Source organism: Scedosporium apiospermum (assembly GCF_000732125.1).
Source record: "Scedosporium apiospermum strain IHEM 14462 chromosome Unknown SEQ_SAPIO_0132, whole genome shotgun sequence".
NCBI classification, from domain to species: domain Eukaryota; kingdom Fungi; phylum Ascomycota; class Sordariomycetes; order Microascales; family Microascaceae; genus Scedosporium; species Scedosporium apiospermum.
Genome location: NW_015971833.1, coordinates 1,738,249 through 1,753,501, shown reverse-complemented (window position 1 = coordinate 1,753,501; position 15,253 = coordinate 1,738,249). Strand labels below are relative to the sequence as shown.

The 15,253-nt window shown below is 51.7% G+C and overlaps 4 protein-coding genes across 4 annotated transcripts; 2 read left to right on the top strand and 2 right to left on the bottom strand.

The window, feature by feature from the left end:
• Positions 1-399: 399 nt before the first annotated feature.
• SAPIO_CDS9210 (Multidrug resistance protein 1, 2, 3 (P glycoprotein 1, 2, 3)) lies at positions 400-4,531 on the top strand (the record flags this gene model as incomplete). The annotated part of the gene is made up of 5 exons (XM_016790657.1): positions 400-591; positions 657-1,758; positions 1,832-2,684; positions 2,760-4,100; positions 4,183-4,531. 5 exons carry the CDS (start codon positions 400-402, stop codon positions 4,529-4,531), a joined length of 3,837 nt encoding a protein of 1,278 aa, XP_016639960.1.
• Positions 4,532-4,782: 251 nt separating this feature from the next.
• Positions 4,783-7,159, bottom strand: SAPIO_CDS9209 (Uncharacterized protein; the record flags this gene model as incomplete). Its single annotated transcript, XM_016790656.1, has 2 exons — positions 4,783-6,758; positions 7,108-7,159. The coding sequence occupies 2 exons, from the start codon at positions 7,157-7,159 to the stop codon at positions 4,783-4,785; spliced, it is 2,028 nt and encodes a 675-aa protein (XP_016639959.1).
• A 398-nt stretch (positions 7,160-7,557) lies between these two features.
• On the top strand, positions 7,558-9,384 carry SAPIO_CDS9208 (uncharacterized protein; the record flags this gene model as incomplete). Its single annotated transcript, XM_016790655.1, has 2 exons — positions 7,558-9,067; positions 9,125-9,384. The coding sequence occupies 2 exons, from the start codon at positions 7,558-7,560 to the stop codon at positions 9,382-9,384; spliced, it is 1,770 nt and encodes a 589-aa protein (XP_016639958.1).
• Positions 9,385-11,075: 1,691 nt separating this feature from the next.
• On the bottom strand, positions 11,076-11,963 carry SAPIO_CDS9207 (uncharacterized protein; the record flags this gene model as incomplete). Its single annotated transcript, XM_016790654.1, has 2 exons — positions 11,076-11,785; positions 11,858-11,963. 2 exons carry the CDS (start codon positions 11,961-11,963, stop codon positions 11,076-11,078), a joined length of 816 nt encoding a protein of 271 aa, XP_016639957.1.
• Positions 11,964-15,253: the final 3,290 nt, after the last annotated feature.

Below are 15,253 nucleotides of genomic sequence, written 5' to 3'. Positions count from 1 at the left end.
TCCGTCAGAGCCCGGTACAGTCAGAATGTAGTCAGAACGTCTAAGCACGCAATTCCCATGTCCACCGCATTTCCTCCGCTTCGGGGTGTGTTCGTTCCATCAGATCTACCGAAGCAGCACTGGGGTTTGCAAGCCGCACTAGCAGATCCAATCTGGCACACCTCTGCAGAAACAAACTCTTTCCCAAGCAGCTGTTAGAGCTTAGGCGGTTTACCTAGGTAGCTAATCAGCGGGCTGCTATTGTTAAAGACATACACACAGTTCGGCCAAGCCTAATCCGGGGTATTCTAGAGTGCATCTGGGATCTGGATGTGGCTACCTGTAACCCAACATCTTTCAATCTTTCTATGCTCCCTCTGATATCCTAAGTCCTTAGCCCTGGCACAAGCGCTGCGTCTAATGGCGTCACAGTTGGAGGCTCCCGCTGAAGACAGCGAGGGGGCCATCTTGGATCGCCAATTAAACGGCCTCGAAGGAGAGGAGGCGAGGAGCAAGAATGTATTTGCGTATGCGACATTCGAGGATAAGGCCATTCTTTCATTCAGTTCCATTTGCGCGATTATTGCTGGCGCCCTGAATCCTCTGGTTCCCGTAGGTGCCCTGCTTTCCTTCCAGGAAGACTTTGCCCTGCTCGCCTTGCTTACCCTCCATCTCAGGTCATCTACGGTCTCCTTGTCGGTGTGTTCAATGGCTTCGCCGCAGGCACCGTTACCGCCGCCGAGCTGCGGTCCAAAATCTCAACCTTCAGTCTCTACTACGTCTATCTCAGCCTAGCTCTATTTGTCCTCACATATGTATCCACCGTTGGATTCTACTACTCTGGAGAGCGCATCGCTCGAGCGCTGAGAACTGCATACCTCTCGGCAATCATGCGCCAGAATATGGCCTTCTTTGACCTGCTCGGCCCAGGCGAGATAACAAATCGCATCATGTCGGACATGGGCACGGTCCAGGAAGCCATTACAAGCAAGGTATCAGTGACCGTGAGCGCCGTGGCCCAATTTTGCGCCGCATTCGTCATCATCTTTATCCTGTACTGGAAGACGGCACTCATTATCAGCCCCTTCTTTGTCACCATGACTGCGGTGGGAAGCGTTGGTGGCGCATACGCCATCAAGCATCACAGGAGGGCCATGGAAATTTACGGCCAGGCTTCCGGGATCGCCGAGGAGGCTATTGGTGCCGTAAGGCATGTCACTGCCTTTGGAATTCAACCACTACTCTCACGGCGGTATCTCTCCATGTTGGATGAGGCAGCCAAGGCAGATGCCAAAGGCGAGAACATCGTGTCGGCCATTATTGCTTGGTCAAACGCCATGCCATGTCTCATCTACGCACTTGCTTTCTGGGGCGGCGCCAAATTCCTAGTCAAGGGAGAGGTCTCCGTCTCTGAACTTACGGCCACAACGCTGACGGTGGTTATCGGGGCCTTCGCAATCGCTAGGATCGCCCCTTCAGCTCAGGCGCTGACGTCGGGCATCGCAATCGCCGGTGCCGTTCTGAAGACGATCGCGAGACGGTCGCCCCAGGACCCGTTGCTGGCGACGGGAGAAGAGCCGGAGGCGGTGGTTGGAGACATCCGGTTGGAGGGTGTCGGGCTAGTGTATCCGTCCAGAAGCCATGTCAAGGTATTGAAGGACGTAACTCTGTCATGTCCTGCAATGAAGAAGACGGCCATCGTGGGTCCATCTGGAAGTGGAAAGAGTAGTCTCGTGGGATTGATTGAAAGATTTTACGAACCGACGAGTGGCCGAGTCTGTAAGTCGCACCCCGGAAGGTATGTCTCTAGAGACACGGCTAACAATCCTCGTCACTGTCTACCGACAAACAGTGCTCGACGGTCGAGATATACAAGGTTTGAACCTTCGCTGGTTGCGGCGTCAGATCTCCCTCGTGGATCAAAACCCGGTCCTCTTTAATGCCTCAATATTGGAGAATATTCAGTACGGATCCCCCGAGGCTTTGAGTCAGTCGTCCAGAGCCAGAACCCAAGTCCCCGAGCAAGTTATTGAGGCTGCCAAGAAAGCGAATGCTCACGACTTCATCACGATGCTCCCTGACGGTTACGACACTCAGGTGGGGGAAAAGGGTCTCCAGCTCTCCGGAGGCCAGCGACAGAGAATCGCCATCGCTCGCGCATTAGTCAAGGACCCGAAGATCCTCCTCCTCGACGAAGCAACCTCTGCATTGGAATCAAAATCTGAAGCATTGATACAAGCGGCTCTAGATGCCGCGGCTGAGCATCGTACAACTCTGGTAATCGCACATCGACTGTCGACTATCCGCAACGCTGACAACATTATTGTGCTTTCTGAAGGCCAAGTTGTTGAACAAGGAAAACACGAGGATCTCATCGCCAGGGACGGGTTGTATGCTGCCTTGGTTCGGAAGCAGCAGATTGAAGAGACGAAAGGAAAAGAGATTGCCGAGGAACGCACCTTCATAGACGAGGCGGAGAAGGACTCGCCAAGTGTGTCGATCAGTCATATGGATGAGAAGATACAGGCAGACGAACATGTCCACCACTCGACCACAATGGTGCCTGCGGAAAAGGCTGGGGAAACCCTAGGTCGGCCTAGCGCAAGGCAAGTGCTAGCTTTCATCGGGCGCAATAGCAAGGTTGACTGGAAAGTACTGCTCCTTGGGCTTCTCTGTTCTATCCTTGCCGGATTGGGCATTCCAGTGTACGTTCTCTCACGCAGTTTCAACATTAGCATCCCAACATATACCACGCAGCATTGGCTAACCGTTAATCGCAGGCAGTCGGTATTTTTCGCCAAACTCTTAACCGCTCTCGGTCTGCCACCTCCTCAATATGCCGATCTTAAGAGCGAGGTCGCCTTTTGGTCCGGTCTATACGTCGCTATAGCGGCCACCACGTTCCTCTTCTGGATGGGTGTTGGGATAACCTTATCATACGCGACTCAGAAACTCACACGCCGAGTTCGCGAGGCCTGTTTCAAGTCTATTATGACGCAGGACATAGCCTTCTTCGATGAGGCGGGTAATGCGCCTAGCGCACTGTCAAGTGTCCTCTCCAAGAGCACGAACGACCTTGCCGGCATCGGCGGACCTGTTCTTGGTGGTATACTCACCTTCTTTTCGACAATCGTTGCCAGCATCATTCTGTCGCTAGCTATTGGATGGAAGCTGGCGCTTGTATGTACTGCTACTATACCAGTCGTGGTGGCCTGTGGCTGGCTTCGGCTGCAGATGCTGTCGGCATTCGACGCCAAGATCCGACAGAGCGGACTCGATTCGGCGGCATATTCCGGAGAACTTGTCCGGTCAATCCGAACAGTCGCCTCCCTCGGACTTGAAGAATTCGCTCTGGAACGGTACGACGGCTTCTTAGCACAGCAAGCAGCCAAGTCTCTCCGCTCGATACTCTCCGCCTCTAGTCTCTACGCCGCGTCGCAGTCTCTCGTCTATCTCTGCTCGGCGTTGGCCTTTTGGTATGGTGGAACGCTCATCGCAAACGAGGAGTACACCGTTTTCCAATTCTACATTTGTTTTGTTAGTCTCATATCAGGGGCGCAGATCGCCGGGTCTATATTTACTTTCACGCCCGATGCGAGCAAAGCCATACATGCAACCGGGGATCTACAGCGCATCCTAAACGCGAACCCGAGCATCAACAAGACATCATGGAGTAGGCCTGCTGCCGCGCAAGAGGAGAAAGAAAAGGCAGGTCAGGAGGACAGCCGCGCTTGTCAAGTTCAGTTCGAGAGCGTGTCATTCAGCTATCCTTCTCGGCCCAATCGGCGTGCTCTCGATAATTTTAACGTTCTAATCAAGCCCGGCCAAACCCTCGCCCTCGTCGGTCATAGCGGAAGCGGGAAAAGCACGTGTATATCCCTGCTAGAGCGTTTTTACGATCCGGATCACGGACGGATTCTTGTTGATGGGCGGGATGTCCGGAACAATGACGTGGACAAATATCGTCGGACCATCGCGCTTGTCAGCCAAGAAACGTTCGTGTTTTCGGGTACATTAAGGGAGAATGTGGCCATCGGACGGGCAGGGGAGGATGTGAGCGATGATGATACCCTTGCAGCGTGCCGGCAGGCTAACATTCTGGAATTTATCGAGTCTCTACCGTGGGTGTTTCTCCTAACTCTCTACTTTATCTTGTGAAACAAGGTACATTTCCAAAGTATATATCTGACACGGTGGCTTTAGGGAAGGTCTTTCCACCCTCGTAGGGACGGGCGGCTGCATGCTCAGTGGCGGGCAGAAGCAGCGCATTGCCATCGCGCGTGCCTTTCTCCGAAAACCCAAGATGCTGCTGCTCGATGAGGCCACCTCGGCACTAGACACCGAGTCCGAATCCGCTGTTCAAGCGGCCCTGGATGCCGTCAGGAAGGGCCGGACCACCATCGTAGTAGCGCACCAGCTTCGCACGGTGGTGAACGCCGATGTTATTTGCGTGCTGCAGGATGGAGCGCTGCAGGAAATGGGGAACCATGAAGAGTTGATGGAGAGGCGAGGGAAGTATTGGGAAATGGTTGGGATGCAGAGTTTACACTAATGCACTCATGTCGTCTTGGAGGGGGTTAATATGGTTGTGTCAGCGCTAAATAGCATCAATATAACGGACTTAGTAGGTTAGGTATGAGTATAGTTGAATGCGTCCTGATTTTTCTGATTTTTGGTTTTCATTTTCGCTTTTTTTTTTTTTTTTTTTTTTTTTTTTTTTTTGGTTTAGAACTAACTACTACACCATGCACATCTATCTCTGTATGTGGACTCGTGGAGAAAACCAGGGCGTCGGAACCCGTTTCAAACAAATGAAAAGCGAACTTCCTCTCTCACCTGCCTCGCAAAGTCCAGCGCTTCCTTCCTTGAAGTCCTCGAGAAAACATTAAAGTAGGCCAAAAAGGTGTTGACCCCCGAGCTCGGATGCGGCACCTTTTGGCCACGCCTGACCAGACACGCGCACCGACTGATCTGTCTCGCAAGGTCTGGCCTTCGGACCTTCAGCTCGGCACAGATGTCGTCCGAATCAAAGATGCCTTGGCGAGAAGGGGGATAGTCAGCCGAAATGAAGACCATGACGCATGTGTACTGGGGCCCATGCTTGAACGGTCGAGAGAGAGAGCGAGCGCGGGACTTGTCGCCCACTGCGATGAGCATGGCCAACCCCCAATAGTCGATACCGTAGGTTGATTCGATGATGTGTGCGCCCGTCATTCCCAGAGGCCGTGGATTGATTTCAATAAGCCAGGCGGCGGGGGGCTCCCCATTTGCAGAGGCCTCCACACGGCGCGCATGCAAATCGAGAAGTCCGTCCTCCGTCGTGTAGTAGTCGACCGACGAATGTTCCACGCGGCCTTCGAGATGCATAACTCCATTGCGTAGACCTAACTTGAGCAGGGTATCCAGAAAGCTGTCGCGAAGCGTATTGATTTCCTGGGAGGGCAGTGCCGACGGATACACGCTATTCAACTCGACAAAGGTGCTCAGAGAGCCCGTGGCATCGGGCCCGTTGGAGTCGGCGGTCTTGGGAAAATCGTCGCAGGCCTCGAAGAAGAGGATTTCGCCATCCAACAAAACGAAGTTTGCGTCAACTTCAGGCCCTGAACAGTATTTCTCTATCACAAATTCGGATCCGTGACGAGATGTGTCGATTGACTTGACGGCTTCTGCAAGGTTGTCGAGGGAGTCAACACGGAACACTCCCTCCGAGCTCCAGCCATTGCAGGGCTTGATGATAAGGGGATAGGGAAGCTGTTTTTTCCCGGCAATCTCGAGAGCTTCATCGGCACTCGACGCCAGGTAGGCCTGGTGCCCGGCGAACACACTGGTTTGATATTTGTCCGTGGCAATGCGCAGCGCATCCGGCGACACCGTCTCAAGGCCTAGTTGCTGCGCGGCTTGGGCAACTTGGACCACGTAGGAGTCGCAGAAGGTTACGATGCCGTCAACGGGCTTGCCGTAGGATTTGACGGCTTTGACGATTCGGTCGCCGAAATCCGCTTCTGGTGGGTCCGTCAACCTCGTGGGGATAAATGCCTCACGCCAATGCGCGTACTCCGGCCCTTCTAGCCAGTGTCCTGCGTTGTCGAGGACGACCATGTTAATCCCAAGTGCGATCGCTGCGAGGTAGATACCTGGGCCCGTGCCACCGTTATCAGGGTGCGCTCGACTCCCCTCCACCAATACCAACGTTCGCCGTCGGATTTTGTCGGGCGATATCCAGGGAAACGAGAGTCGATTATCAAGTTCGGATTCCACAGAGAGAGACAGTGCGTCTAGCCCAGAGTCCGAGCTACCGTCTGCATCGTCGCACAGGATCAAGCCAGCTGTAGAAGCGGCGAAGAGCGCGCCGAGGTTGTTGGACTCTGAGATATGGGAGCCGATGTAGCTCTGGTGAGGCTCTGCAAAAGAGACTGCCGTCTGCACAAATCGAGAGTCCCTCAGACGAAGAGGAATTATGTCGGAGCGCACAATGTGTCCCTCTTGCAAAGGGACGATAAGTTTTGCAAGGCGTCCGAAGCCCGTAGTGGATGCGACCGTGGCACGAAGACACTGTAGAAAGAACTGGAACGCTTTGGGAGAGCCAAAAGATTCTGCTTTTCCCGGGCTTCCATCGTCGAGGTAGATAACATAGGCGCTCTCGAAGTCGCCAATACTGTTCTCAGGGATCTCGGCCTCGCTTGCGGAGGAAACTTTCTTGAAAATGATGTCAAGCGACTGCCAGGCGTTTTCCGTGATGTGGCTTTTGGAAAGATGCCACGAAAATTCCCACAATAGCTCTATTTCACATTAGCCAAGGACTCGAGGAATGGAATATAGTTGAACACAAGGTGCTCTTCCCACCTCCATCTTTTTTCGCCAGAACTTGAATCTTTCGAGGAGTCATCATTCAGAGCACTCAAGCGTCCTAGTCTAATAGATTTTGGAAATGAAGTGAAAGGGACACTAGAACCGAATCTTGGGATTCCCTCGTCTTTTCTACGGCCTTGGGGAAATAGTTCAGCACCTCCCCTGCACGTAGTTCGTCTGTTTTTATCAATAAGAGAGCTGGAAATTAAGCAGTGGACAAGAAGCAGACAAGATCGTTCTTTGACTGCCTCCAACACCGACTGTGCGACCCTCTCTGACCCCGCGTCTTGCTCCTCTCCTCCCTCTCCTCCCTCTCCCCCACGGTTCTCATTTCTGACTGTGCTCCAACCTACACGTGGCCACGCCAGGCCGGTGGAGAATAATATGAGGTTCTTCTAAGAGTGTAATACGCCGCGGGGGCTGACTCACAGAGTCTCATGCAATGGCATCGGAGGACCAACGTACCAATGTCTGCAAACAATATGGCGGTGTTACTCGATGGCGCCACGAAACATGCCGGCACTCGAAATCTTCCTAAAATCGCTTTGTCGTTGTCTGCTTGGGAACGCGTATAGCATTCATTCAAGTATATATTATTGTTTAACAGCTGGCCATGTTAGAGACGGAGGATGAATCTAACCCAACAAAGTTCGACAAGTCTTCCAAGAGTATTAGGATACCTACTTCAACTCTAAGCAACTCTACTTTGACTTCTATCTTCCGTAAACAATGCATTCCACCATCGTCGAACAACCTGAAAGAGAGCTAGCGCGCTTTCTGCTAGTCGGCGTCGGCCCTCACGCGAAGCGCATCTACATTCCACACCTCAAGACACTAGAAGCGGAGGGCCGAGCAAAGCTCGTCTGCGCCGTCGACATCGAGCAAAATACGGAACAAATCACGGAGCTCCGCAACAAGGTCTTCCCCGGGACAGAACTCTTCTTCGTCCCTTTCTTCTCCGGGCCCATGCCAAGCAACGTCTCGGTCATGTTGAAGAACCTGGCGGTGCGTCTCAGGATCGACTGTGTGGTCATCTCGACGGAACCTCTGGCCCACAAGGCCTACGGTTTGTGGGCCATTAGCCAGGGTCTGCACGTTATCATGGACAAGCCTATTTCCACCAGAAAGGAGACCGTATACAACTTGGATCAGGCGTTGGGGATTGCGGACGACTACGAAGACTTGTTGAACGCATATAACGAGCTCCAGAAGCGCAAGCGCACGTTTTTCCTCATCACCAGCCATCGCAGGTATCATCCTGGCATGTACCGCACCTTCGACATGATCCAGGAAATCACCGAGAAGTCCGGCGCACCGGTCACAAACATCATCTCCACCCACTGCGACGGTATGTGGCGGCTGCCGACGGAAATCATTGACCAGAAGTACCACACGTTCAACAACGGCTACGGTAAAGTATCGCACAGCGGCTACCATTTCCTCGACATGGCGTACCGATATGTAAAGGCTGGTTGGACGGCAGACAAGAAACCCGACAGGATCGAGGTCGTGACCAGCTTTATGACACCGGCTGGGTTTCTGAAGACGTTCAACCACAACGATTACATGAACGCATTTGGACGCAAGGAATACGGCGATTCATGCAAGTACGCGGATTGCTACATCGAAAAGCTCTCACCCACGCTTGGGGAGATCGACGCCGCTCTTCAGATCTCCTTCATCCAAGACAATGAGCCGATATGCCTCGCGCAGGTTAATCTCCAGCACAACGGCTTTACTCGTCGTAGCTGGGTCACCCCGGGGCAAGATCTCTACAAAGGCATCGGTCGGGTCAAGCACGAATTCCACGAAATAAAATCCGGCCCTATGCAGACAATCGTCATCGACTCGCGGCAAGCCAACGACAAGCACGATCGATCCAAGCCCAGCACCGCCAAGATTGGTACCGACAATCACTTCGAGGTCCACGTCTTCCGCAACTGTGACCTCCTTGATGAGCCAGAGCCGCTGGTCAGCTACTCTGTCGCCGACCTCGACCGCCATTACAATTCCAAGCTTCCCGGGATCTACTCGGAGAACGTCAAGCGAGGAATCCTATGGGAGGCCTTGGACTTCATTGAGGGTAAGAAGCCTTTCGAGGACTTGTTGTCCAACTTGGAGGACCACAGTGTTCCAGCAAACGTCATGAGTGCTGTCTACGTATCGCATATTCGACGCACCCAGGGACTTAATCCGGTGGTTAACATAGACCTGACGTATGATGGCGTTGTGGGGCCCAGTGAGTACCACCCTTGTTTGAGCACGGAATGATTCGAATAATGACCAATGATTATAGATCGTGGCTCCGCAAGAGCAAGCATCCCGCGCGATGGGCCTGCCCTTACCCACACGTCGACTACCCCGAATGGCGGTAACATTTCGGAGACAGCGTTTGGAAATGGAGACAAAACAAAGAGCGCAAACGGAGTCTCGAACAGCAAAACCGGCCTCGATCAACGTGCCGACAGCGACAAAACCGCAGCCGCGCTCCTCGAAAAGCTCAATGGGACTAGCCCGCTTCCGCCCCGGCAGATCTCGGCAGAGGTTAAAGGTTGAAAGTTTTAGGTTGATCATGAGGGAAGAACGTACGTAGGTACCAAAATACTAGCAATTTCGTGGAATTAGGTAGTAGATACGTCTGATATGAACTCAACGCCGTCTCATTAAGCTACCTCAGCCTCTGTAAAATTCAATTACAATTTTGTGGTCTGGAGTTCTACCGGATCTGTCGAGTGATATTCACTTGGCAGGCCAAGCCAAATCTTCTGTCTCGCTAAATAAATCACAGAAGAACCTCCCAATGACACGTTCGCGAACCGGAAAGCCTCCGGGACTCCCAGAGAGCAGCTTAATGCCCGAGTTATAGGTAGAGATGTGATGCAACCTGGGAGGTCCCTGGCATAACCGACTTACTCCGAAAGCTAAGCGTACAGCCGTACCCCTTGTCTTATTCAGGTCTCCGTCAGATGCGCACAGTCAAAGTTTCTGACTCCATCCTGGCTAGGGTGGACGGCACGGCCCGGTTTCTGACTGTACCCGGCCGATCTTCATCCAGACCCTCAGATCAGTCTGATGCCAAGGATGGTTGTATGAACCGAGGTCCTCCCGCACAAAGTCTGCGTCAGCAGGGATTGCCAAGTTAGAGCTTATTCCAACATCGTACGACCAGGGCTGCCCGCACAAGGAGTCGCTGCGACTGAATCCTGCCACCTCAATGAGTCGTTCTGTGATCCCACTCTATCAGCACACATGACAATGAAATTACTGGCTTAACTTCAATCAACAAGCCTACTTCTCCTGCATCGTCTGTCGTAAGACTGCGACGCTGTTGTCGGGCCTACATCCCCCAAGAAGTCATGCATATTCCCAATAGGTTTCTACAGTCCGCATATTCTCCATGTTTTTCTTCAAGCACGTCAGCGACCTGCAGAAAAACTCATTTTCTACAACCGGTATCCGTGATTTGCTGATTCGTACCGAGATCCCCGGCGGCTCCGTTGTAGCTTCCAGAGGTCCGAGTCACGGGTCAGAGCAAGTCTCACCGTGCTGCGGAAAACTGTGCCGTGACCTGATACCACCTGCGAACTACAACCCGCCACGCATCAGAACTTTGTAGAGTTCCTATTCCAGTTCCATTTTATGTGTGATGCTGTGGCCAAAATGCACTCGTCCGTCTCAGTGTCATTTGTGTCTATGTTCGAGGAGAGGCGGAAGAGAAAACGCTGGCATTTTTATGCAAACTCATTGTAGTTGAAGATTGAGTCCTGATAGCCCCCCCCCCCCCCCCCCCCCCCCTTAAAAAAATTATCTGATATAATAGGCGGTCAATGCATATCACTGATATCAGGGGCCGAGAGTTACAAAACTATCTCTGAACTGTTACACCTATATGTACAACCTACTCTTTTAGAGTTACTTAGTCCTTCTTAAGTCATAAATGGCCGGTTGGGTCATGTCAACGATTCTAGCAACTTCTCTGTTTCTAGCGCCTATTTTCCGTTTCCAATTATTTCCCATATTCCTGCTTGATGTTTCAGGTCCGTACTGGAGCTACTGCTTAACAACTTCACGCCAAGGCACCGTTGCAATATTTTGTACAGTTTCCCCCGCGTCACGCTTGCGGGGCAACAAAGTATTAGCATCAGGGCCAGTGACTTCTGGAAACCATCCTGCGTTTCTGCGTACCCGTTTTCCATAGTCAGCAGGGAGGAAACCAGTGACCATAAGTTCGGCGCCTAAACGTCGAGTCAGCTAAAGTTCTTTTTCCTGCTCAAGCGTTTTCCGAGGAACCTGACCTCTCGTTGAAAAATAGCAATAATGAAGGCTGCCTGCAGACCTTCGTCCTCCTTTCCGTTCTCTGGTCCGTCGCATTTCTCGTGTTTGTCTATGAATTGCTGGAGCGTGGTGGAGGCTACCAGCTTCTTCCGCTCAGCTGCTAGTATGCTTTCAGCGGACCGGATAATCTCGCCTTTGTAGCCCTGTGCCTCCCACTCAGTCCAAGACGGGGCGCTAGTTCGCAAGTCGGACAGGATTCCAGGCAGCTTTCGATTTCGGCTTAGGTGCTGCGAGCTTGCGAGTCGGGGAAAGAGGCGGAAGTCCGAGGTGTAGTAGTCTGATATTACGCTTTCCGGGCCGTCGAATCCCGAACGATGTATGCTTTCGAGAACATATGCCAGTCTTTCGGGAAGTGGTGCATTCGTTTTGGGCTGCCGTACTCCAGATGCGACATGCGCTACGCCGTTCTCCGTCGTGGGAGACTCGATTTCGGACCTTAGGAGCTCCAACATGCGTGGGTCGACTGGGCTGGGCTCTCCGTTCGGTGAGGCAGGCGGGTCGAAGGCAATAATATCTTTCGTGTCCCATTGTAGATCGTACATAACATCCGGGTTGCGGCCATCCAAATTAGGTCGATGTCGTGGAACTTCGGACACTTGCTCGTGTCCTCTTCCTCTTTCGCCTACATGGTCTGTATGCCGATTAAAATACGGAAAACCCATATGGGCACGCAATACTAGGGTTCTTTTCATACCTGGTCTCGGATTTTCATCTGATTCATCGTTCGAGGTCACGGGTGCATCTCTCGGTGAATCGCTTGAATGTAAAGAAAGTAAGGATGGTAGGCCTTGACCAGGCATTTGGGCGTAAGTCATGTAGTCCATCTGTGAGAACGGAAAGATGTCGCGCGAGATGGTCGATGTTGGAGAAGGGTATATGGGTTGATTCGACAGCCTGCGTTTGGCATCCTCAGCAGTTCGTTCGGCTAGCTGATGTTCCAGCTTTTCTATTCGTGTTTTGAGGTTTTTTCCTGTCCAAACATCAGTCACATCCTCTCAAGGGTAAGGCAAGCTTGGATTGATGTAGTACGGTGATTCCTCTGCGCTATTCGGTTTTGCACGCGTTTCCGAGCTTTTGGATCCGCAATCTCGGACCAGTCGTCATCATTGGAAGCCATACTTCGCTTTCCCGATCAGACGCCCTTAGACTCGGGTAGGACTGGAATGATGTATTGTCAGAAGGGGAATGCGGTGTGATCGGTGTAGGTCTTCCCGTGACATACACGTAGAGACGAGCTTAACTGGATAATCTGCGGTGATGCGTACAGCAATGGGAACAGGGATATGATACTCGAAAAAGCTTGGCTGATCGGAGGTAGCTAGCTACCTATAATATGTGATTACATTCACATCACGGATTTATGGGACGCTGCCAGCAAGATTTCAAGCGAGATTGGTCTTCGATTTTGGGAGAGAGTTCCTGCTGGCAGCATCCGCAAACAGCTTAGGCTGGAAAGGACGGCATTGGACCTTTCGTATTATATACGTCCGGCTGCTCCCGGGTGGCTTGAATTCACAGATTTAGAACATAAGGACCTTTGCTTTCTCCCCTCGTTCATGCTGACAGCTTACATTAGCGCGATCAGAGGAGCGAACTTCAACGCAAATTTCGTAACCGATCCAATAACATCGGACGGTCCGAGCCGACCGTTGGGGAGGACTGCAGATCGCCCTGGTTGAACGGTTGCCAATTGGGTCTTAGTGGTGCGATCGACCACCCAATGTCGCCATTGAAACGTCGTCTTCCAAATACTACGTCAGGGGAGAGATGGGAACTAGAGTGGATTGAGGATGGTTGAGAAGGAATACGCATGCAAGTAACCCTGCCCCTTCATCCTTCCCGCTTATACCCACGCGCCCCCCGATACAACGCAGCGGACATCGACAGCAGGCATCTTCCGAATCCAGGCACTGTACATTCAAGAAAATGTTCGCGGGAGTTAACATCGGCTGCTGAAATCTACATTATCACAATCGATGCTACTTCTTAAGGAGATCCTTCCTGTCTCCGCAAACGTGACCATTGGTTAAACTCTCTGTCTGACAATTCTAGGGCCTGTCCTGCAACGCTCGAACTTTTTACGAGCCCCATATGCTCAAGAGCCGAAGGTATTTGATATACGGCCCGGCCCACGGGCTGTCAGCTTACGTACAAGATATTACAGAGGAGACGTGTATCTGCGGGAAGTCGGTGTGAACGAATGTACGTAGGGTGTTCCTGGTAGAAGCCACGCCGATGATCATGGCAAAGCCACGAACCAAAAGCACGCTAGATTTCGTGTAACCAAAGTAGGGGACTTTTGAAATTGTGGTTCTATGGTGTGAGGGGTACCCGGGCGTAACGGCCGTACCAGTATATCTCGGTGCAGTACCTCGACCGAGCTTCGGTATTCCGGGGTATCCGCTCGGTATTATTATGGTATTTCTGTCTCCTCCCACGCGGGGGGCAAATTCCATTCCGCTGGCAATTCCGCGAGCAAATTGTTACCGTGGTTGGCTCACCGGAGCGATGCGTGAGGAATAAAGCATGTGAAAACGACTTGGTGTATAAGGAGTCATTTATGAAGTCATGATCTCACTGTGAGCCTCGTATAAACAGGCATTCCAAATACACCCTTGAGGTAACGTGGAACGACAACTAAGAAAGGATGGCTGCCACGAGAAACTTGCGGAACATATACGGAGACCTTTTATCATCTCATTACTTCCTCAACTTCACCGGCCGCAGAGGATGGATTACAATAAATCTAACTTCTCTTCTTGATCTGGTCTGTTGGCGTGGAATTCGAGATTTGACGCTCCTTTTCCATGGTGGGGATACTCCCAGGTTGGCCTTCAGAAATATTTGTTTTTCCAGCGTCCCGCACGATGAAGGCGGCAGTTCGTTTCGGTCTGCTTTGTATTCGAGAGAGTATCTCCGGCCTAGAGAAGTGAGAACAAAAAGTTCTGTTTCATGGATTTTCGAACCTTGTCTAGAATTGACTATATTCTCAAGCTTTCTAGGAGTTCAGAGGGCCTCAAATGGAGAGGAATAGAAGGGTATCAGCATATCCCCCCATGCGTCTACTCGGATCTTCGCAACGACGGGACCTAGAATAGGCGGACGAGTCCTGGGAACTGTTGCCTTCTTTGAAAGTCTTTTTGTGGGCGTAATAGTTAACTGAGGTAACACGGACTAATGAGTCGACTACGAGCGCGGTGCTTCATTGGCTACAATGCCACAACATCAAGGGGCAGATACGAGTCGCATATGAAGAAAGTCTAAGGGGAATACCGTCCTACTTTCCGGGTGGGCGTCGCCTATGAAGATGAGAAACGCATGGATGTTGTTTGCTATTAGCAGACACCACTTCAATTGAGGATGTAGACTTCCGGCTCGGAGGGATCTCGGGGAAAGCGGATAGAAGCCATAACACCGTCCCATCCGTTCAAACACTAATCTGGAACTCAAAGTCATAGGGTCGGTCATTCACATTCTCTGACCGGAGAGTCAAATAGAGTCGTCTGCGTAACCGCGAAAAGGATTATACCATTTTGGAATGGCCTCGGCATCTCCTCGATTTTCATTCCTTTTTACGCATTTCTTGCGCGAAAAGAATGCAGTACTGATAAGAATGAAAAAGCAAGAAACACAATAAAAGTACAAAAACGATCGTATGCGCTGTAGATCGTATGCGCTGCTCTGGTTGGACTCCGAACGAAGCGATTCTCCGCTGGACACATAGCTACGAAAAATACTTTTTTCCTAACTTTCTGAGCGCTTTAATTGACCGCTAGGTTATTTGATTGCAGTGTTGGTGCTTGAGCAGCCCGGTTGGGAGTTTTTGCCATATCTTCAAATATAAAGCATATGGCAAAGCCCCGCATGTAGTCGAGGAAGGCGCGGAAGACGCTCCTTTCATTGGAATTAGCGCTGCATACGAGTCTCTCCAAGGGGAGACTCCTGGCTTTTGCTAACATACCCCGTAGCGAGATATTACCCTAAACACCCCCGCGTTACAGCTGGTGGGAATGCCGATAAAGATCTGGACAGCCTGGCAAATCCATATAGGGAAGGTTCTCTGCTGAATTCAGAGCGATTGATAGTGCCT